Below are 23,873 nucleotides of genomic sequence, written 5' to 3'. Positions count from 1 at the left end.
TCATCTCGTCATGGCATACACCTCTCGCATGCTCATGACGAGCTGAGCTCGTCATGGCCCGTGGAACGCTCAGGTGCTGGGAGAATTCCCCTGCTGTGCTGAGCGTTCCACGGGAGCCAATGCACCTGTGACGAGCTCACCTAGTCATGAGCATGCGAGAGGTGTATGCCATGACGAGCTGAGCTCGTCATGAGCATGCGGGCGCTGTGCGCGCTCCCCCCAGCACAGCAGGGGAATGGAGCCAGCAGGGAAGGGATTCACACAAGTAAAAAAATAAGTGTTAACCTGGGTGTACTGAATATCCACCTTATTCTGCTGCTTGATTGTATGTCCTGATCCTGAACACGTTTTTTCCTTGCCTCGTTTTTAGGAATAAGAAAATTCTGAGCAAGAAGAAACTGAAAAGGAAGCAGAAGACCAAATCGAAAATAAAAGGCCGGAGTAAGGTAAATTAGATGTTTGATGCTGGGCGGAGTATGTCCGCTGATATTAACTAAAAATAAGTATCTACTACGGGATTAGCATAACGGAGTAGAACATTTTAAGTGATTGTGGGGCACAAACTGGTAAAAATGAAAAAGCGTATGGCAGTGGCTTGAAATAATTAACTGCCACAACATTGCTATATACACAAACCTTTATCTTTTACATATTAGCAAACACATTTTTAAATATGAACATGCCTTTTGACCTTTACTGAAATACATGTTTTATACCAACACTTTCTATCAAAACAGCCATTAAATATGTAATAAAAAATACCACTAGCACCTGAAAAATGTCACCAGGGAAAAGTATTCAGCAAAAGTACAGAATAAGTCTTGCATAAATTACATTTCTAAATTATTATTGACGGCAGAATTTGAGAGTAATAATGGACCATTCAAAGAGGATTACTCCTTTTGCTGAAATCCAAAAATGGAACTTCCTCTATAAATAGTATGCAGATGTTTTTCTTATTGACTGACATTTCATGTTTGCAGCTATGGGAGGAGTGAGGTAGCAAAGTACAAGTGTACTTTTTCTAATGGCTTTTTAGAGGGTGAGGGTGGGGCAAGAAAGAACTAACGTGTGATATGCAAAGTAATGTGTTGCTGAGCAGGCAAAGCAATGTTTGGATATTAAACATATTTAAAATATGATTAATGGTAACCTGAGTTGTCTGCAACCCACTGGTCTTAAGTGAGAAACTTCAGCTTTATAAGTGCTTGTCATGTGTAAAGCAATAATTCTGGAAAACAATTGTTCTGACTGACATCTCTTCAGAAAGGATATTACAAACTGCCTACCATGTAATAATATTGACTCCCACATACCTACTGATCTAATACTACCCGATAGAGGAAGTCACTGAAATGTAATCTTGGGAATTCTTCAGTGTTTCTCAAAGGAAACGATAATACCATGCTTCATTTTAATGTGTTTTATTTATTTTTATAATGCAAAAAAAGCAAAATGAACGTTGTCACAGTGTACTTGTTAATCATGTTCAGCATGAATATTTCAGAGTATAGCAGTCCCTTATCTGTGGTATGTGGCATATCACAGGCTTGTAACCCTGTCAGTGATAAAGGGAAGAATCTTACCTTGCACACACATTGTTCAGAGACACATCTGTACACCATCATAACTTCCCTCTGCTCCCTACGTAATTCACATATGTAAGAAGCTGGCTGTCGATATAGTGCACTAAAAAGAAGTACACTGTGTAGAGTCTCGTGAATCCTCTATTGGCTTACAGAGGCTAAAGTAGATAATATTAACCCTCTCTGTTGTGGAAGTGTGGAGCGAGCAATTATGCTTATCAGATGGTAGTGCAAAGCATTTTGTTTTACTCGGAGGCAACAAATGAGAGACACACTGACAGAAAAAAATCAGACCAAATTAGAAAAATTACACTTTATATATATTTTGTGAAACCTAGAATTTCGCTCAATAGTAAGTACTGTTTTTGTGATCAATTGTTACAGGTAACTAAATCTTTCAAACCTGCACGCTTTTATGCACAATGCAATACTATGGGAGGAAAAGTCTTAAATGCATAACAGGAAGTACAGTCTGTTTCAGTGGATTACCTTCTGGGTTTCAAGTTGTAGTGGGCCGAGGTCCAAAGTACTACTAGCAGTTCTTCGGGAGCTGCCCGGGTTTATGCGGGAGCATGGTGCTGGTGAGGTTGGTAGCTGTGCGCTACAGAGAAGGGGGCTACGCCATCTGAAACCAGCCTGCACAGGGGAACAATTCAGAGAGCTCCCAAACGGGGGCTTGGGTTGTAAGGAGTCTTGGAGCAAGGGGGCGCAGCCAGTTCTTCGGTACCCGGGCTGGGCAGCTCTGGTGCAGCCTGCTTGGGTCGGCTGGGCTGGATGCTCATAGGTGCTCCTCACAGTTGGGGACAAACAGCTGGCAGGAGCAGCTGGGCCACCCACAAAGTAAGTCTCAATGATGCTGACATCCCTTGACGGCTACTTGGTCGTGGCGCAGTGAGAATCCGGATGGTACTTTTACTGTCTGTGTTTAGTGCAAGGCATCCATTTCCCCAGGTGTTGGTGCTGCACGACTCTGGTTGGTCCTGATGTCTTCACACTCTGTGGGGAGACAGATCTGATCTTCCAGAGCACAAGTACCTTCTCCTGGTTGCCTACGGCATCGGTCGGGCCAGGGAGCTGCAATGCGTTGGATCTGACTTTGCTTGTCAGTGCTTTCTGCTGCTGGGGAGTAGCTCCTCTACTCCAAGGAAGACTGTAGGTTATTTTCAAAGTGCTGGCAGGCTACCCAAGGCTGTGGTAGATCTCCAGCTTGTAGGACAAATCACCCTGTTGTAATTGTCGAGAGTTGTGGGCAGGCAGGGGCTCCTTCCAAAAATCACAGTTCTTCTGCAGTTCACTCGAGGCAGTGACTCTTCTTTGTCCTTCTCTTGATCTGTTGAATCCGGGTTCAGGGGTGCCACCTAAATACTTAATTTAGGGGCGTTCAAGGGAGTGACTGGTAGTAGCCAATGTGCCCTAGTCTACACCCTCAACTTGATCACTTCCTTTGGGAAGTGGGCATAACACTGACCCTAGAAGGCTTATTCCGTCCACTATCTGGAGATGCCTGAGTTGCATAACAGAGGTGCCAGCGCCAGGGCCTTTGAAGCTTCCCGTCCTGGAATGCAGTTCCTGCATGGAGGAGGTGTAAACACTTCCACCCAGAGCAGGCTTTGTTCCAAGGCTCTGAGAGTGATGTCTCTCACCTTGAAAGGTCAGAAACTTGTCTAGGGTGTCTGGCTGATTGGGACCAACCAGTCAACACACTAGTGGTCAGTAGGTTATCAGGGTGCACCTCTAAGGTGCCCTCTGGGTGCTATTCTTAATAAATCCGACACTAGCATCAGTGTGGTTTGAGTGGAGATTTTTGGTGCCAAGCATCTGGGGTTACAGTGATAACATCATGTAACTGGATAACTTGTAATTATGAGTGTCCAGCCCAAGTGCTTTGTATGTTTTCCCTATGCGTTTGTGGTATCTTAAGGGTGACCTTAGCTATCACATGGACATATCCACTAATGCAGATATGCCCACAGATGAGTATAGTGCACCCTGCCTAAGGGCTGTAAGGCTAGCTGTAGGCGTGACTTACCTATACCACATCAAGTGTTTCGCAAGCATTGCATACAGGGATCCGTGCCATGTCGCCTCTTCACTTTTCTCTGCACACAGGCTGCAGTGGCAGTTTGCATGAGCTTGGGGAGGGGACCCTTAGGGCGGCACAATTCGTGCTGCAGCCCTTAAGGACCCTTTTTTAGTCCCAGCGCCCTTGGTACCAGGGGGTATCATTTACTAAGGACTTGCATTATTCCTAAACCGGTGGCAATTGTAGAACAAAGGTACACTTTCAGGAAAGAACACTGGTGCCGGGGGTCTGGTTGGCAGGAACCCAGCACACTTTCAATCAGAGTGGCATCACATACCAGGCTAAAGTGACGGGGAGCTACAGCAACAAAAACCCAGTTTCCTACAACATAGGTGGGTCATTTCTTCACTTAGGAAAATCAACAGCAGCCCTTCTACAGTCAACCCTTTTTTTCATGGGCGACAGTTCTGCTAATGATCTATTGGAAACTATTTTGGATCTTGCATCGGGAGGACGCAATAGTGAGTTCAGCAAGATGTCTGTTCCAGGCTTTCATTGCTATGTTCCTGGCCATGCCTCAGTTTCACAGTAGAAAATCTCATGTAAACATGGCCAGTGCTATGTGATCTCTCATCTGACAGATAACTTGCTGTCTTTTTTTTCAAGTCTTTGCGATTTAACTTCTGGTATGCCTGTACGAATTTACTGACACATTGGCAGTAAATCCCCTAGTAACAAGCCACTTTCTCTGCAAGCAGGGTTAGGACACAAGTTTGTTAATTGTTGGAATCCATTTCTCTGGTGTTCCCACGGTTTCGTCTGCTGACCTACTCCAACAAGCATTTACAATGCAATGGTTTTGCCTTTGTTAAAGTTAGAGCTATTGGCATTGCTCTTGACATTATTTTTATTTATGTTTTTTTTAACATAAATAAATGGCATTGTCATTTACAATGCCACTAGCTTTATCTCTCGCAAATGACACACAAACACACACAGAGCCCCCCCACACACACACACCCACACAGAGCCCCCCACACACAGCCCCCCACACACACACCCACACAGAGCCCCCCACACACACACCCACACAGAGCCCCCCACACACACAGCCACACAAAGCCCCCCACACACACAGCCACACAAAGCTTCCTACACACACAGCCACACAAAGCTTCCTACACACACAGCCACACAAAGCTTCCCACACACACAGCCACACAAAGCTTCCCACACACACAGCCACACAAAGCTTCCCACACACACAGCCACACAGAGCCCTCCACACACACCCACACAGCACAAGCAGGCAACAGGGGCACACGGAGGCACAAGCAGGCAACAGGGGCACACGGAGGCACAAGCAGGCAACAGGGGCACACGGAGGCACAAGCAGGCAACAGGGGCACACGGAGGCACAAGCAGGCAACAGGGGCACACTTAAGGGTATGATAAAGCACCTTCAAGATATCCTTAGTGATACCAATATCATTCTGTATATTATAAATACCCCAGAGAGGTGAACAAAATCAAAAAACATGTGACATTGTGATAAGCTCATCTAGACATCATCCCTGCATTATTATGCATATACTAATCCAATGTTTAGCAGTGTATCTAATACTAAGCCCTACAGCTCTGATGAAGCTGCAGTGCAACGGCAGCCAAAGATTCAATTAAACATGTTGGCTGACCAGCAAAGATAAAGGAGTCGCCATCCCAAAGTAACTACTACACAAAGATGATACAAGCTGTCAAAATGTTCTTTTTACAAAGGAAAGGAGTCCTTTACTAGTAAGCTTAAGGAATAGAAGCTTTGCATAAACGGATTATATATCTACCTTGTGTGAAGCTGTTAGCAGTCCCCTAATGTAAGAAAATTCACTATGGGTGCTCTAACTTCAATAGAGGAACCTTGGGACTCATTCTGGTATCCTTTGCTCCAATGTAACCCCATGGTATCACAATATGACCTCATGGCAATGGAGGCGGAACTCTGACTCATACTTCAATTTTTTAACATTTAAACCCAACAAATGAGAGAAATATCTGTGCAGCGTTGCAAACACTATTGGCAGGGACAAGATGGCAGGGCTCATCAAGAATTAAAAATATATATATAAATTATGGGAAATGGTGCTAGTGCAACATGAGTTACAGCGAGTTGCAGGTTACATAGTTACATCACTTAAATCATAGAGTCACAGGGGGAGGGAGGGAATACACAACTGGAAAAACGAGGAAAACATTTATTTCTTTCATTCTAGCCTTGACCAATAATTAAATGCCTGCTTGTTTCATTTGTGTTTTCCGTAATTAGGAACGCTACAGGAATTGCAAAATGTTTTGGATGTGTTCAATATCTGTGGTTGGAAATATATTAGTTACCAACAGCTTTCTCGTGACTAATTGGTTCCTTCGGTATACACTGTTGTCATCTGTTGGTGATGTGGCGCCCATGTGCAAGAGACTGAATTCAACTGCGAATCAATGTCCCTTCATTTTGTCCCAGCATCTTACAAAATCCTCGTGCGTTATGTTGGTGTTATGTAATACTCCTGTGTGATTCCCGGCGTTGTTTGTGCTTCTCGTTTGTTAGAAACAAATGTCTACCCTTTCTTCTTTCGTATGTTCAACGTGTATGCTCTGGCGGGTATACTAATTCAATGTCCCTTAATTTTATTAGTGTTTGAGTTACGAAGGTGTGTCTGATTTGGCTGTGTTGGCTTGGAAAGTGCGAGTGAGTGTACCTGAAATGTGTCCTGCTGCTGGATTGTCCCCAATGAACCTTGACCCGCCGAACGAAGTGTTAAAATATCCGATTTTTAACTTACCGAAAAATAGAATATCTACTGCTGAGTCACTCTAGAATTCTCTCCTTTGGAGCAACAGGGGTTGGTACAAGGCAAGTGCCACACTGCAAGGGGTGTTTATGGCTAATGACTCGGTGCACCTGCACCCGCTCAACCCAAGAGGGAATCGGGTGTGCTTTGTGTGGGTTCAACTTCCTGGGTCTGTCGAGGACAGCCAGTGGGGCTCTCCTGCAACTCCGGCAGCCGAGGCAGCGGTATGGGGGCGGGAACGGGGTCAGAGACGGAGAGCGAGGCAGCGGTATGGGGGCGGGAACGGGGTCAGAGACGGAGAGCGAGGCAGCGGTATGGGGGCGGGAACGGGGTCAGAGACGGAGAGCGAGGCAGCGGTAGGGGGGCGGGAACGGGGTCAGAGACGGAGAGCGAGGCAGCGGTAGGGGGGCGGGAACGGGAGCCGAGGCAGCGGTAGGGGGGCGGGAACGGGGCCGGGGAGACAGGGAGAGCGAGGCAGCGGTAATAAATTAAGTCAACAAACATTTCGGCTGGGGCATTCAAAAGGGACAGTCATTTATATATTACAAAAGACACCATCGCTTACCTGCAATTTGTTCCGCCACAGACAAGGAAACCCGACACGTCAGCAAAAAAAAAAAGGCAGGTCCCGGCAATGCCGGACCAGATTCGGGGGCGTTCCCGGCTTTCGGCTGACGTCACGTGACGTCGGCAAAAGCCAAAGAATCTCGGGAACGCCCCCGAATCTGGTCCGGCATTGACGGACATGCCCCTCGTCCAATGGCTAGGCTCCATTTATGGAGCAAGCCAATGAATGACGAGGGCCGACCCAAACCCACACTACAGTTCTCATCAGGTTTTCGCCTGCGCGAAAAAGATGCGCAGAGCGCATCTTTTCGCCAGGCAAAACCTAAAAAGTTTGGAAATTACCCCATACATGGACGAACGTTGTACATGAGGCAGCTCTTCATGTTACCGCCTCATATTTTCTAATAGTATCCAGTAGAAGGTATGTTCTACTGAGAATGATAAATTGAATCACCTTTAGGTTGGCACTTGTCTCCTTTTTCTCCTCTTGCATGACGCCCTACACTTGTCATCTATCAGCTCAACCTCCAAGGATGACTCCCCATATAGTAATGCACAATATATTTTGTTAACTGCTGCACGGCAGGGGGCATGTTTTTATAGATGCAAGAGAATTCCGTTGTGCATGCTAGAGGTCATTACAATTTGCAAAAAGCATCAACATTTAAACAAAGGTAAACTTTTGCCCACCTATTTCTGAGAGCCTTCGAATTCTAGCACATTGCTGTAATTGACATTGTGCCATACCAAATGACAGCCCTGGCTTTAACATTCATAGCTACACTTCCTCTGCTAGATGTAATGTACAATGTTAACTAGTCTTTTGTAACTGCTGAATGTGTAAAATTCATTTACATTTATCTTCATTTTCCCTAACAAAAAATGACATCCTACGGCCTTTCTTTAGTATGTAGGATATAATGAAATGTAGAATGTGAGGGCCGTAGAATGTGAAGACTGAAGGTTCCAGGGAAGGTGGTTGGAGAAGGAGACCGATACTGGGAAGCGAAAAGGCAGATCATTTGCCCAGTGGCTGAGGTGTATTTACTTAGAACCTAAATAAATGAACTTTAACTTCATCAGTGCATTAGAGTTACTTTTTTTGCACTTTCCTTTCACACTTCTTGTATCCCAGCAAGATTGTCACATAATTCAGTTACTTTTCTTTCTCTTCTGACTGCAAAGTGAGAGGAGTTTGTAAATATCAATCTTTGTTTTTGAAAACTTTTTATTGATTTTAAAACAAGAAAACAAAAGAACAATACAAAACAAGGCAGTACATTAAAACGTGTCATCACGTGGCCCGTGGGGGGGGGGGGGGGGTACATAGAGGAATCAAGCAGTAGTGCAATCAATAATTGGGGGGGGGAGGGGGGGGGGAAGGAGACCAAAATATATACAAAACAACTATATTCCTGCGGAGGAAACGTCAGGTTGGGAGGAAGACAAATCAGCATCAAATTCCGACATGGGGGGAGTACATATATCTCCACGGTATGCGTTCCATTGGGTCCACACTTTCCCCCACTTGCCTGGTTTGCCACGGGAAACATACCGTTTTTTCTCGAAACATGCACCAATCCATGTTTTGTGTCCACCCCAGAAGTGTCGGAGGCTTCTGAGCGCCCCACAATTGGGCAATATCACGCTTGGCAACCATGTTGCCCAAGGTCGCCCAGCGGAGCTGCGCTTGATTGTAGTCATTCGGCTCCCAGACATTCAACAAGCATCTTCGCGCTTCAGGCATTAATCGCACTCCCGTGACCTCACTCATTACTTCATGCACGCGGTTCCAATAACGTATCACAGCAGGGCATTCCCAGATAATATGAAGGAACGTAGCCACCATACCGCATCCGCGCCTGCACAATCCATCCATCGAAAATCCCATTCGAACCAGACGCGGGCCAGTCACATACACCCTATGCAAAATTTTTAGTTGGACGAACCGAAGACGTGCCGGGATAGCCACTTTCTTCGGGGAAAAAATCGCGGACTGCCAGTCCTCATCATCGAGTTCTAGACCATCTCTGGTCCACAACCCTCGAAGACTATCTAGTAGATCAGTCCTGGTATTGATCAACTTTTTATAAATTAGCGAGATCGTGCTATCAGGAACGTGACCATCCAGAATCCGATCCTCGAGCGGGGATGCCTCCAGCACGTCCGAGCCTAGTGGGAAAACAGACAAGACCGCATGCCGGACTTGCGCATATCTGAAGAATTCATTATCATTCAGCCCATACTCAACTTTCAATTCCTCAAACGTCTTGACCCTGCCCTTGATCCATACGTCATCTACCCTACTGATCCCGATCATGTCCCACCGATCAAATCCCTTCGATTGCCAAAGGGAGCCCAGTTTGTCCGAAGCATTTAGTGGGGTAGCCCGGGTCGGCCTGTCGGCCCATCCCGTGGCCGCCGTAGCTCTATGCCACACCTGCACTGCTGTTTTGGTGGGGCCCGTAAGAGTTCCGCCAGCTGATTTCGCATATAGAGCCCTATTGTAGTCCCCACCGGGTAGCAACCATCTGTCCATCGCAAAAGCCGGGTTTAGTGGGGGAGTGTAGGTGCCATGGTTGATGGCCCCCAATTGAGAGGCCCAGTAATAGCGACGAATGTCCGGGAGAGCGATGCCGCCATCGTACCAAGGGAGTGTAAGCTTCGAGAGGGCGATGCGAGGACGGCCCCCCCATAACAATTGCCGCTGTAGACTCTCAATCTCACGAAAATATTCCGCTGGCACTACATCAAGCGTGTTTTGAAGCACATAAAGGAATCGGGGGAGCGACATCATCTTAAACAACGCAGCTCGTCCCAAGGGAGAAAGGGGGAGTCTGCTCCAAGTCCCGACATCCGCCCGAAGGCGTCTGAGAGGGGGCAGCAGATTGCGCTCATACCGAAGTGTGGGGTCCAAGATGACAAAGATTCCCAGATATTTGAAACCATCTAATACCACCGGAATAGGACAATCACGGGGCAGGAGAGGAGTATCACCGGAGAGAACATAAACGCAAGATTTAGACCAATTTATAACTAAGCCGGAATTCTTACGGAAAGAAGTCAAAACGTCGAAAAGGACGATTAACGACTTTCGGGGCGATGTGAGGTACAAAAGGATATCATCTGCATACAGAGATACACGGTCTTCAAATTCCGGAGACCATCGAATGCCCTTCATGGATGGTTCCCATCGCAGCCAAGCCGCCAGTGGCTCTAAAGCAAGGGCAAACAAGAGTGGGGACAGAGGACAGCCCTGGCGCGTACCTCTACCGAGAGCAAAGGAGGCCGAGACACGTCCATTCACCACTACCTGGGCTAAGGGATCAGCATAAAGCAATCGAACCCAACGGATAAAGGTGGGCCCAAACCCAAATTTGGAAAGGACCGCCCAAAGATAGGGCCATTCAATCGTGTCAAACGCCATGGTGGCGTCCAAAGACGCCAAGATGGCCGACTCTCTCAATGTCCCCGCTCGCGCGAGGACTCCATGCAAGCGCCGAAGATTAAGTGCCGTATTGCGATGTGGTATAAATCCGGACTGGTCTGGATGAACCAGATCGCCTATAACAGTCACCAGACGATTAGCAAGAACTTTGGCCAGGATCTTGGGTTCAGCATTTATTAGGGAAATAGGCCTGTATGATTCGCAGCGGTCACGTGGCTTACCCTCTTTATGAATAACCACTATGGAAGCCAATCTCTGGTCAGGAGGAAGAAACCCTTCCGCCAGTGATTCCAAAAACATAGATCGCATATATGGTGCCAGCACATCCGGACGGAGCTTGTAGAGTTCTATAGGGAGTCCATTAGGGCCGAGGCCTTCCCGGAGCGGATCGAACGGATAGCGGTCGCAACTTCATCCGCCGTGGGCGGAGCTTCCAGCAGGTCCCTCTCTGAATCAGACAAGCATGGTAGCGAGATATAGCGTAAAAGCATGTGGGAGTCCTGCTCCGGTCTATCGGACACAGGGGAGTACACTACCCGAAAATAATCGGCGAACCTCTCAACAATCCCAGCAGGGTCCGTGATACTTTCACCATTCGCATCAACTATAACAGGAACCACTCGACTTGCGCATTCTCTCCTATCCAACCAAGCAAGCAACTTCCCAGCCTTATCTTCCACATCATACAGACGTCCCTGCTGTTCACGACTCATCTCCTTCGCTGCATCAGTCACCAGAGCTCTGTACTCATGTTTTAGGTCCAACAGATGAAGCCTCTCGGGGGAGACCCCAGCATCAAACTCTCCCTCAAGAACGGTAATTTCAGTCTCAAGACGAACAACCTCCTCTCGTCTACATCTCTTAACATTGCCAATCGACGAGAGGGCCTGCCCCCGAATTACAGTTTTGTACGCCTCCCACAAGGAGACAGAAGAGGATACTGACCCCACATTTTCGGCAAAGTATTGATCAATTGTTTTAAGTAGTTCCGCTCTAATCTTAGGATCACGGAGGTACCATGGGTTGATCGGTGCCACTCGACCCTCCGATCCCCCATGTGCGTTCACAACCAACCACAGTGGGGAATGATCCGAAATACCCCTGGCAAGATGTTTCACCTCCCCTATACGGGAAGTCTGGGAGGAGGGCATCAAAACATAATCCAATCTCGAAAGGCTGCCGTGGGCCCCAGAGTGAAAGGTATACTGTTGTTGCCCAGGATGATGTAAGCGCCAACAATCGGTCAGCCCCAGCGCCTCCATGAAGTCCCCAAGCCAGGATTGGAACTTAGCGAGAACTCGGGGAGGGTAACGATCGCACATCCCAGATACTACTGAATTAAAGTCTCCCCCGACTACAAGCAAACCCTCGGGGACTCCCAGAATCACTCTTCCCAGATCCGCATAGGTCGTAGTTTGAAGACCTGGGGGTATGTAAACAGAAAATAATGTAACCACCCTACCCTCCCAGCGCCCCACAATGGCGGCGTACCGCCCTCTATCATCAAGTATAATGTCGTCAACAGCGAGGGGGAGGGAGGTCCGGATTAGAATGCCCACCCCTCTGGAGCCAGAAGTGAAACCTGAGTGTGCAATGAGACGATAGCCACGCCTATTCATGGCGTGGCACGTATTACCCAGCAAGTGCGTTTCCTGAAGCAAAACCACATCAGGGGACAAGCGTCTCAGTAACTGCAAGACCACTCCCCGCTTAATTCTGTCTCCCAGACCATTTACGTTCCAACACAGTATCCGTAGTCCCCTACCCCCCATCCCAGAGTCCACCCCAAGTCCCCCCCCCACACCAGCCGCGACACCACAACACAGAAGATCATCAGCATTATGCCTTGAAAAAAACAAAGAAACACATCCCTGAACTTCTCAACCCCCCAGAACATCATACCCCCACCCCGCACCCCTGCGTTAGACTCAAAAGCCACCCCAACTCGCAGCGTGCCTGTCACCCTAACATACAACTAATCTACGAAAAGAACCCCAGAGGAGGAAGTCTCACCCGCCCCTCACCCACACCCCAGTAAGACAATGGAGTAGCAATCATTATCAGTATAGCATCGAACCACTGCCGAAAGTCAAAACGTTGGTCCGGGAGCCGATGTCGCTCCCTATTCCTGCTCCGTCGGGCCGCCCTCCGCTCCACTGGAAGGTTCCGATTGTTCAAATCGCCCTCGTCCCGTAGGCAGCGAGTCCAACCAGTCATTAGCCGCTTCAGGATGGTCAAAGAAAAATGTTCTATCGTTGTGGACGATACGCAATCGAGCCGGGAAAAGCATGGCATATTTCATGTCCCTGTCTCTCAGTCTCTTCTTCACTCCTTGAAATCCCAGCCGCTGCTTCTGGACTTGTTGGGTGAAGTCCGGGTAAAAGCTGACCGCAGCGTTCTCATATTCCGTGGGGCCTGATGTGCGGGAAGCCTACAGTATCACATCTCTGTCACGAAAGTTGAAAATCCGCGCAATGATGGGGCGCGGAGAGGCACCCAGCTTGGGCGGGCCACCCGGGACACGGTGGGCCCGTTCTACTGCAAAAAACTTGCTCAGGCCCTTGGGCGCTAAATGATTTAGGACAAGGTCCTCCACCAGTAGGTCCACAGCTGACGATTCCGTCTTCTCCGGGACACCGACCAGTCGGACGTTGTTCCGTCGTGCTCGGCCCTCAAAATCGTCCAAGCGACGGGAGAGATAGTCACGGGCGGATCTCAGATTACCGACCTCCGTCTGTAGGTCAGAGACGTCGGTGATAAGACTAGTAGTCTTCAGGTCGAGAGACTTGACCTTTTCGTTGGTTTTTGCAAGATCCGCCCTGATCAGAGTGACATCTATGGCAACAGTGTCCAGCTTGTGGGTTAGGGCCTCATACTGTTGTCCCATCGCGGCCTTCATCCCAGCAATGGCGCACATGACGTCTTTCAACGACGGGTCATCACCCAGCAGGGATTCGTCCTCAATGCCGGCCGGGGGTTTAGCCATTCCGCTCGGAGAGCTCTTAGTGAGGGTATATCGGTCCATGACGTTGGATTGGACAGAACCTCCTCGAGCTGCCGGTCTGGTCTTGCGCCTCTCTGCTTCAGGCTTGGTGGCCATCTTAGGTCGTGTGCCCCGGAGGGTATTCTGAGACCTAGTGAAAATGGCTACACTTGATGTGCCCGCAGAAGCTCAGAGAATAAAGTGAGGACCAGTCACTAGGCAAAGAGCAATGAAAGTCCGGATCTCCGAGCGATGTTGCGAATAGTTGAGTGAAGCAAGCAACCAGGGCGACCAAGGCAAGGTCAATGACGTAGGATCGTCAGAATCGAAACTGAAAGTAGAAGACCGGGCAAGGGAGGTTAGCGCAGGCCGTTGTTAATAAATTACTACCCGGCTGGCAGAGTAGGCAAGCCCGGGGCAGTGCCATGGAGCAGGCCGCAAATATTCAAAAATCCATATCTTCGGTTCCCGGAGACCAAATCGAAATTCGCAAACGGATAAGTGATCAGCAGGTTCTCGACCACAAAAGCCCGTCGTCCAAATCAGGATTAGTTGCAGGATAGTCGATGGAGGTGGCGAAGGTCCGGGAGCTCTGAGCTCACGCGACCATCTTGGGTGCGCGCTAAGCTCCTCCGTAAATATCAATCTTAATGTTAAAAAATAAGCAGCGGTTTGTCAGAAGACATAGTCGGACAATTGACTTCTGTCTGTGAAGCGCAGCAAGATTAATACAAAATTTAAAGGCATCTTGATTTATTGCTTGGAATTTCACGGCTCACCAAAAATTGGCGGCCCACAGTTTGGGAAACACTGATCTGGACCACAGTTCATAAAAGTAGGCTCTTTCTTATCACCGGCCTTCTTTTCAGATATAGTGTGCCTAAGGTCTTCCTATTCTTTGCCTTTCTTTTGAATCTCTACTTGGAGCCACATGGCCTGATTTATGCGGAATATTCATGTACATTATCTTAACGCTACACCAACTTAATCCTAAGAGTATCTTACCCATCAAACATTTTGGTGTTGAAAATCAATTTTAAGTAACAAATATTGGATGTGTTCTTCTTTCTTACTTTAAAGAAGTCCCAGATTCGACTTCACTAATGTCAGCCCATGGCATACTGCCCACACTGGTGGTTTTTGCTAAATCACTGGGTTCACCATCAAGCAAAATCTAACAATACTGCATTAAATTGCAAAAACTGCCTAATTCAAATGCTCTCTGCTGGAAAAACTTAAATATGCAATTCCTCAAACTGACTTAAGAATAGCCGACCACTCACTGGTCCTGTCATACTTTGACTGGGGCAATGCCCTACTTTCATGCTTCTCTGACCTTGGCTCCTCTAAAAGCCATTCCCCAGTGTGTCAATTCACTCTGTCAAATGTGCATTAAACCAGACCAGATCACACTTATTTCAAGAGAACTTACGTGGTTACCCTTTGAAGCCAAGGTTGACCTTAAAGATAGCTACCTCACCTATAAACCACTATATCCTAGCCGCCTGTGCTTACGAAAAATAAATTGCACACCTCATGTAAAAAATAAAAACATAGTCCAGAAGTAAATCTGTCTTCCTACTGGAAATCTCAACAAAACAAGCATTTAAAATGCAATGGTTTCGCCTTTTGAAAAGTTTGAGCTATTGGCATTGTAAATGACAACATTTTTATTTGTGTTGGTTTTGAAAATAAATAAATAAATTGCATTGTCATTTACAATGCCAATAGCTTAATCTCTCGCAAATGTGAGACCTATAGCATTTGCAATGCAATAGGTCGCGTATTTACGCGAGTTTGAGCTAATGATATTGCAGATAACAATGCGTCTTATTTATGTTTCAAAAACCAAAACATAAATAAAAGGTCCCTCACACTGCTGTCTCCCTCACACTGCTGTCTCCCTCACACTGCTGTCTCCCTCACACTGCTGTCTCCCTCACACTGCTGTCTCCCTCACACTGCTGTCTCCCTCACACTGCTGTCTCCCTCACACTGCTGTCTCCCTCACACTGCTGTCTCCCTCACACTGCTGTCTCCCTCACACTGCTGTCTCTCACACACCATGCTCTCCCACACACCATGCTCTCCCTAGAACACTCACACTGCTGTCTCTCGCACACTGCTGTCCCTCTCACACTGCTGTCTCTCCCACACACACACATGCAGAGAGCGACACACACACAGCCACACACACACAGCCACACACACACATACAGAGAGCCACACACACAGCCACACACATACAGAGAGCCACACACACACACAGCCACACACACACACACAGAGAGCCACACACACAGCCACACACATACATACAGAGAGACACACACACACACACACACAGAGCCACACGCACACAGAGCCACACACACACACACACGCACACAGAGCCACACCCACACACCCAGCCCCACACACCCAGCCCCACACACCCAGCCCCACACACCCAGCCCCACACACCCAGCCCCACACACCCAGCCCCACACACCCAGCCCCACACACCCAGCCCCACACACCCAGCCCCACACACCCAGCCCCACACACCCAGCCCCACACACACACACACACACACACACACACACACACACACACACACACACACACACACCCCCCCCACCCAGCCACACACACACACCCCCACCCAGCCACACACACACACACACACACACACACACACACACACACACACACACACACACACACACCCAGCCACACACACAGTTTTCAGTAAGCTTTGATCCTTTTGAGTTAGAAACAATTTATCTACAGATTATGCGCCAGATGAGGGATAATTATGCAAAATAAAGCAGAAGCAGCAAACACAGCATCGCATAATTCCAATAGCCCTCCCCATGACCTACTCTTATATTTGAACTCAAACTTTTTGATGGTCACACTGGACCCTCTCCATACCTCTTCACTGGGTGCAATGTGATGAATCTATTGTGACCCCCCAGCCTTCAGCACCTTTGTCAGAGTAACAGGCCCCCCTCCCCCCACCCTAATCAGGTCTCCACAGACCCAGGGGAGTCACAAAAGGCAAAGCCACGGCCCACCGTGACTGGAAGGTGCAGCTGCTCACTTCTCCTCCCCCGGGCCCCTTAACAAGTGACATTTATTTATTTAATGCTTTGCGTTTTTATATAGCGCGAACTTCTGTTCCCGAAGGAGTAAGAGCTTTATAAAAGGACCAATTACATTACATAACATTCAAGGCTGTAGTGGAACAAGGGTGGCTCCCTAGAGTCGCACTCTGGTTTGGAAAAGGTGCCGGCACCAACAACTCCACTTTTCTCAGGTCTGTAATCGCGGCACCCGCACTTTACTTTTAAAATGTTATAAGTAAAGCGTGGGTGCCGCGATTATACTAAAATGAAAGCAATAGATGTTCTATCTATTTCTTTCATTTTGGTATAATCGCGGCACCCGCGCTCTACTTATAACATTTTAAAAGTAATTTGCCCAGAATCACAGGATGTGGAGTCAACCCTGAGGCTCGAACCTTGGTTTCCAGCACCACAGTCGGCAGTTTTTGCCGTCAGACCACATCCTCTCCCAAGCTTTATTTTTTTTCACTCCTGATATCGTCTGCGCTCTGTGCACGTTTTTGCAAAAGAAAATATGAAAAAAGGGACAAAAATCCTGTCAAGCTGGTGCAAAGTTGCTATTGTTGGACATTTTTTTTAAAGCTTGCCAAGTTACACCCGATGGAGCACTACACAGACGCACGCATTAGAAACTGTTATCAAGGAAATGTAAGTAAACAAATAATGTTTCTGTTCATTTGAACGTGCAAAGCAATCTTGCGCATACCAAGTATTCGCCAGCTTTGCAAGGAGCAGAACAGAGCATAAGGGCTGACTTCGAGAGGGCACCATGGCAACATTAACAAGCTAACACTAACGCTGTACACAGCGAAGGTAATGTAACACTACCGCGCCACTCTACACCTACCCTAGCTGATCCCTACTTAAGCTTTCACCTCCACCTTTATCTAACGACCTTACCAGATTCACAGGTTTTCTTATTACAGGATGACAATGCATCTAAGAGCAGACAATGAGGGAGGCGACACTTGCAAAGTGAACACTTGCAAAGCCAACAATGACGCATGCTGGCATTCCTACTGAGTCAATCAAGCTCCACCAAAAATAAGAAAAGAGACTGCAACGATAAAAAAATATTTTAAAAAGCTATTTTCAGAGCAGTTAAGCAAGAATTATTTAAAATATAGTGAAACGGGACTTTTGATGGCAAAACTGATGGACCTCAAGACCGGATGTGCAAATACCTGCACCACATTATAAATGATGTGCCTTACTCCGGGTGATGTAGTCACAATGGAATTAACCTTCAGTTACTACTACCCTTGATGCATTATATGCTGCAAGCAGGAAATCGCGGAGTTAAAAATCAAAAAATCACTTACTTCAAAGGGTAACTTATTTTCAGAGCGGCGTAAGGTTCTGGGGGTCCCGAGGAGTGACAGGCATGGAGAATCGTGCCCCACCCACCAGGCTTGTAACTTTTCGTGCGTCTCTGCACTTGATACTGCAGGGTGGTCTGTGGACACAAGGTCTCCGGTATGCACGGGGTAGGGGAGACTGCAGGGCTGTAGGGGGGAGAGCGAGGGGGGAGAAAAGCTGCATGTTTCAGCAGGGGTAGGGCGCAAGAGTGGCTGGTGAGAGTGCACAGTGCTGTGACATTGTTCCGCACTTCAGTAGCGGGGTCGGTCCTGGGTTACAGCCAACAACACGAAGCATGCTGGGACTTGTAGTCTAGTCTTCTCATTCTAGTCGGCTGAACCACAAGAACATGAAAAGGGACCAGTTGACTGTTCCACTGTACCATACCGGGACATAGGGCTGCAGGGACTGCACGTGAAGGTGGAATGACAAGGAAGCCTTCGGGGGGTGGGTAATGAGGGAGAGGCTGCAGGAAGTTCACATGGGAGAGTCCGTGCATGCAGGGAACTGACAGAGGACGGAGTGGGCAATACGGAAGGAGTTCACATACCGAGGAGAGGGGACTGCCTGGAGTGTGCTTATGTGGAGAGAGAGGCTGCCAGGAGCGTCCACTTCCATGGAGATCGGCCCGCCCGCCCCAGCTCCATGAAAAAATGGCGGCCGCATTGCCGGAAAAAAAAAACAAAAAACAAACGCCCACCGCCGCATGACGATCGCAAAGGGGCGGGATGAGTAAAAATCGCCGGAACGCCCACGAATCTGCTCCGGCAATGACGGACAGATCGCTCTTCCAATGGCTAGCCTCCATTTATGGAGCTAGCCAATGGAAGAGCAGGCGGGACAAAGCCCCCGTACTGTTCTGACATAAGATTTCGCCTGCGCGAACGCTGCTGCGCAGCAGACGCCAGGCGAAACCTAAAAAATCTAAAAGTCTAAGTCCTTTAAGCAAGCATCAAGAACATAGGACCAACTATCTGAATACATCATGCTAAAACAGTTTTGCAGCCTTTTCAAAAAGACTGAAGCACTCCACTTTTTAAATAGTACCTATAAAAATATTCTTATATTTTCCATACTTTTTAATGTAACTGTTTTTGCCTGTTGCTTGTGAAACACTCAGTTGCCCCGGTGACTAGATATTTGTCACACACATACCTTAAATACACAGTATACGCTTGGGCGTCTCCTGCTCTTTTCAAATACTCAGAAAGTCTGCCATCTACAATACAGTACTCCCAGTGCCTATTGTATTGGGTCGGTCTGGATCTGCAAGTAGCGTATCGTCATTTAGAACCAAAACCGACCCCTACTCTGATGTCATCCTTTCTTTCCCAGAAACTAAAAACGGCCGTCAGAGAGTGGTTTCACCACAGAGTATTAGGATTAAAATATCTACATAGATCCAAACAAAGAAGGAACAACTCTTTAGTAAATTCCAAAGAAGTTAATTGAGTGATGAGCAAATAAAATTACCTATCCTGTTGGGCTCTAAGCAACTCTCATACCTTAACGTTCAAGAGAAAGTTTCCTCAGGCACCCTTATTTTACTCCTATGTCTAAAAGAGATAGTATTCTTCACAGTTAGACCATGTTTGCGGGGCAAACCACTCTGGATTTTACTGCATAGATTCCTACATGTCTTTCTTTGGATATATTACACAATCATGTGTTTATGCTTCTCCAACATATAGATCTGAAAGAGACACGTTAGTGATAGATTCCTTACCTTAGAATATCCCCAGGCGTCAGACTGGATCCGGAAAGTTTTGCTTAGCAGTACCCCTGTGCGTCAGTAGGTGGCGTCCTGAAGCTCTGCATCCGTCACCGGCGTCGTCAGCGCCGAGATGACGTCACAGAGGGTACTTAGGCGTCACCCATGCGCGCTGATGTCGGTTCTTTCTTTTTCCGCACCAGCAAGCGCAGATCCGGATTGAGCATGTACCTTAGTCACTTTTTGACTACTCTTTGAGACTTTTGTCTCCCCCTTTTTTCTCCTGCTGCACGTAGGGATGCCCGGCTTCAAGTCTTGGGGTTGTGCCGCCGCACCATGTCGGTGGCGGACCCCCACGATGTGTACCTCTACTGCCTGGAGACCGACCACGGCTCCCGGGACTGCAGAGACTGTCGTGCCATGGCCCCGAAGGCCTTGCAGGTTCTAGGTGCCGTTCCTGAGGCCGCTCCCAGGGCCGGAGCCGTCGCTCTTCGGGCTCCAAGGCTTCGCCCTCTGATTCCGGTAAGCGATGCCATAAAAAGAAGTCGAAGAAGTGTGCTCGCTCTCTGACGTCCCCCCGTCGCTCCCCGGAGGCGGGCGAGGGGGACAGTCGCTCCTCCCCTGCGGCTCCTTCGGAGCCGGGGAGTCCCCCGGCCTACCAGCTTTACCCGGGTCCGTCGGCGACTCCCAAACAGATGCAAGAGTTTCCTGCTGCCATGGACCGCCTTTTTAGGCTCCCGGCTCCTGCCGGTGCGCCTTCGGGCAGCGCAGACCCGTGTCTAGATCCTTTTGGCCCGGCGGCTCCGCCACCGGCCCCACAGGATCCTGCGTCTCCGGCCCCGGCGCCACAAGGAGCAGCGCCGCTAGCTCGTGCCCCGGCGCCGCCCTCGGCTCCACCCCCAGCGCAGCGTGGGTACCGTTTATCCCGCCCCTACCCCTGGACCATTTTATTCCGGCCTGGAACCCGTATTGGGAGGTGGGTGCCGTTTTCGGCACTGTTCCCGACGCCGTTCGTCCCTTCTCCGGCGCTGGCTCTGCCGCCTCGACCGGCTCCCTCCACGCCAGAGGCGGACGATGACTGGGACGGGTCCGAGGACCCCCTTGCCCCGCATTGTGACTCGGAGCAAGATTGGTTGGACGACCTGGAAGACGCGGGAGAACTTGACGTTTCTTATGACCGGGGGTTTGCCTCTCTTCCGCCTAGTATGGAGGAAGGTGCTTCCTACGCCGTGGTGCTTCGTCGGTCTGTGGAGGCTCTTAATCTCGACCTCCCTACAGTGGCCCTCAAAATCAACCTCCTCACAGAGGTGCTCCAGACGGCGTCTACATAGTCTGCGCCGCTGCTTCCTTTCAATGAGGCCCTTACCAAAGTCCTTCTGGGCTCTTGGTTGCGGCCGGCCACGCTGGTGGATAAAAACGTCCCCAGGCGTCACCGCCCGGCGCCGGTTGATCCCGTATTCCTGACCACTCACCCTACGCTTGAGAGCCTGGTCATTCAGGCCTCAACGTCGCAGAGTCCCTTTTCCACGGCTCTGCCGGATAAGGACTCTAAAAGGCTGGAACAATTTGGCAAGAGGTTGTTCCCCTCGGCCAGCTTGGTCGGTTAATACCGCCTGTTTGTTGTGCCGTTACTCCCTCGCGGTGTGGGATTCCGTGGCACATGTCTTGCCTCAGTGTTCTGAGGAGGTCCAGGTTGTTCTTTCCCAGGCGATTGCTGAAGGGAAGGAAGCGGCTAAGTTTTCCGACAGGTGTGGTTTGGACACCGCTGCTTCATTGGGCAGGGCGATTTCCACGCCTGTGGCTTTGCGACGCCACGCCTGGTTGCATTCAACTGGGTTCTCGCCCGATGTCCAGGGCTTGCTCATGGACATGCCCTTTGATGTCTCCTGCCTCTTTGGTGATAAGGCCGGCAGTGCATTGGTGCGCTTTAAGGACTAACGGGCCACGGCCAAGTCCTTCGGTTTTTCTACAAAGAACCCTGCCACTCCTGGGTTTCGTTCCTTTCGTGGCCAGTGCAGAGGCACCCAGGTGCGCTCCTCCAGCAAGGCTGTGCAGAACCAGCCTCGCCTCGGCTGTGGCTTCCGCAGGGGCAGGTCTGGAAACCAGCGTGAGGGTCAGTCCACCTCTACCCCCCGCTGCTTCTGCCTCCAAGCCATCCTAATCCGAGCTTCAGGAAGCACCCCACGCCGGTGGGGGGCAGGGTTCGCCACCACCTCCACCATGGGTGCGAGATTACATCGGACAAGTGGGTGCTGCAGATAATCTGCCAAGGTTACTCGCTCCCCTTTCTGTCTTCCCCTCCCCTCCAGCCATGCCACCTCGGGTCCACCACATGTCGGGGGATCATTTGGCTCTTCTCCGTCAGGAAGTCACGGCCCCCCTGGCCAAGGGGGCCATTGAGCGCGTTCCCGGTCAGGAAGTAGGGAGTGGTTGTTATTCCCACTACTTTCTGGTCCCCAAGAAGGACAAGGGGGGGGCCTGCGCCCCATCTTGGACCTCCGGGACGTCAATCGCTTCCTCCTGAAGAAGTTCAAGATGCTGGCTCTGGTCCTGGCTGCCCTGGAGACTGGATGGTAATGTTGGACTTATTTTCACATCCCCGTCTTGCCGGCCCATCGGCGCTACCTGCGGTTCACGGTAGGCCAGGAGCATATTCAGTTTGATGTGTTTCCCTTCGGCCTTACCAGTGCCCCTCTGGTGTTCACAAAGGTGATGGCGGTGGTTGCGGCTCATCTGTGCCGGTCAGTCTTCCCCTACCTCGACGACAGGCAGTCGTCAACCACCTCCAGACTACGGCCGACCTCCTGCATTTGCTGGGGTTCTCCATCAACGTGCCGAAGTCGCACCTGATTGCCTATCAGAAGCTCCCCTTCATCAGAGCGGTTCTGGATTAGACGCTGTTTCGGGTTATCATCCCGAGCAGCGAGTCCGGGATATTCAGGCTATGATACCGATCTTTCAGCCTCTATCCCGGGTTTCGGTCAGGATGACCCTCCGGCTTCTGGACCTGATGGCCTCCTGCATCCTGCTGGTGACACAGGTCCGATGACATATGCGGTCTCTGCAGTGGGACCTGAAGTTCCAGTGGGCGCAACATCAGGGCAACCTGTCCGACCATGTTCAGATCTCGGAGGGCACTGCACGACAGTTGCAGTGGTGGCTCACGAATCGCGATTGGGGCAATGGCAGATCCCTCTCCCTTCCCCAACCGGAGAACACAGTGGTGACGGATGCGTCCCTCCTGGGATGGGGAGGCCACTTGGGAGAGGTGGAGATCAGAGGCCTCTGGTCTCCGGCGGAGTCCCGGCTCCAGATCAACCTTCTGGAGCTACGGGCGATCCGACTTGCACTGAAGGCATTCCTTCCCTCTGTCCGGGGAAGTGTACTGCAGGTGTTAACGGACAACACCACCGCCATGTGGTATTGCAACAAGCAGGGCGGGGTGTGGTCCTGAACCCTGTGTCAAGAGGCTCTGCGCATCTGGACATGGCTGGAACATCAAGGTATTACCTTGGTGGTTCAACACCTGGCAGGTTCTCTGAAGGCCAGGGCGGACGAACTCAGCCGCCGGTGCATGATGGATCACGAATGGCGTCTGAACTCTGACGTGGCGCAAGGTCTCTTTCAGCAGTTGGGAGAGCCTTGGTTAGATCTATTCGCCACCGAAGAGAACGCGCAATGTCATCAGTTCTGGTCGTTGGAATTTCCACGGCGGCACTCGCTTAGAGACTCATTTCGTTGCGTGTGGAGTTGCAGTCTGTTGTACGCCTTTCGCCTATACCACTTCTGCCCAGAGTGCTGAAGAAGATCATGCGTGACCGGACCCAAGTCATTCTTGTGGCTCTGGACTGGGCTCGGTGAGTATGGTATCCTGAGCTACTCAATATGAGCATCGATCTCCCGATCTGTCTGCTTCTTCACCTGAACCTGTCCATCCTCCACCTCCATGCGTGGAGATTGACCGGCGACTGTTGATACCTTTCGATCTTCCTCCCGAAGTTTGGGATGTAATTCTGGCAGCCAGGCGTCCCTCCACCAAAACGGAATACGCCTGCAGGTGAAACCGGTTTGTGGCATGGTGCACAACAAAGGCTGTGGATCCCCTTTCTGCCCCTCTTTCTGAGGTTCTTCTGCTCCTTCTCTCTTTGGCCCGGCAGGGCTCTGCTCTGGGCACTATCAAAGGTTATCTTTCGGCCATCTCCGCTTTTCTAAGGCTTCCAGATCAGCCTTCTCTTTTTAAGTT

At 49.6% G+C, this 23,873-nt stretch overlaps 1 protein-coding gene across 5 annotated transcripts in view; it reads left to right on the top strand.

Annotated features, from left to right (window-relative positions):
- MYCBP2 (MYC binding protein 2) overlaps positions 1-23,873 on the top strand; it is a 1,909,483-nt gene that overhangs the window by 161,670 nt on the left and 1,723,940 nt on the right. For all 5 annotated transcript variants that reach the window (XM_078657470.1, XM_078657469.1, XM_078657471.1 and 2 more), the window contains exon 2: positions 371-446. In XM_078657470.1, the coding sequence (XP_078513596.1) occupies positions 371-446 (76 nt within the window). The remainder of the gene's footprint in view (positions 1-370; positions 447-23,873) is intronic.

The sequence above is a fragment of the Lissotriton helveticus genome, chromosome 8 (genome assembly GCF_964261635.1).
Source record: "Lissotriton helveticus chromosome 8, aLisHel1.1, whole genome shotgun sequence".
Lineage (NCBI taxonomy): Eukaryota > Metazoa > Chordata > Amphibia > Caudata > Salamandridae > Lissotriton > Lissotriton helveticus.
Note: the sequence above shows the minus strand (reverse complement) of the source record. Positions and strands in the feature narration are given on the sequence as shown.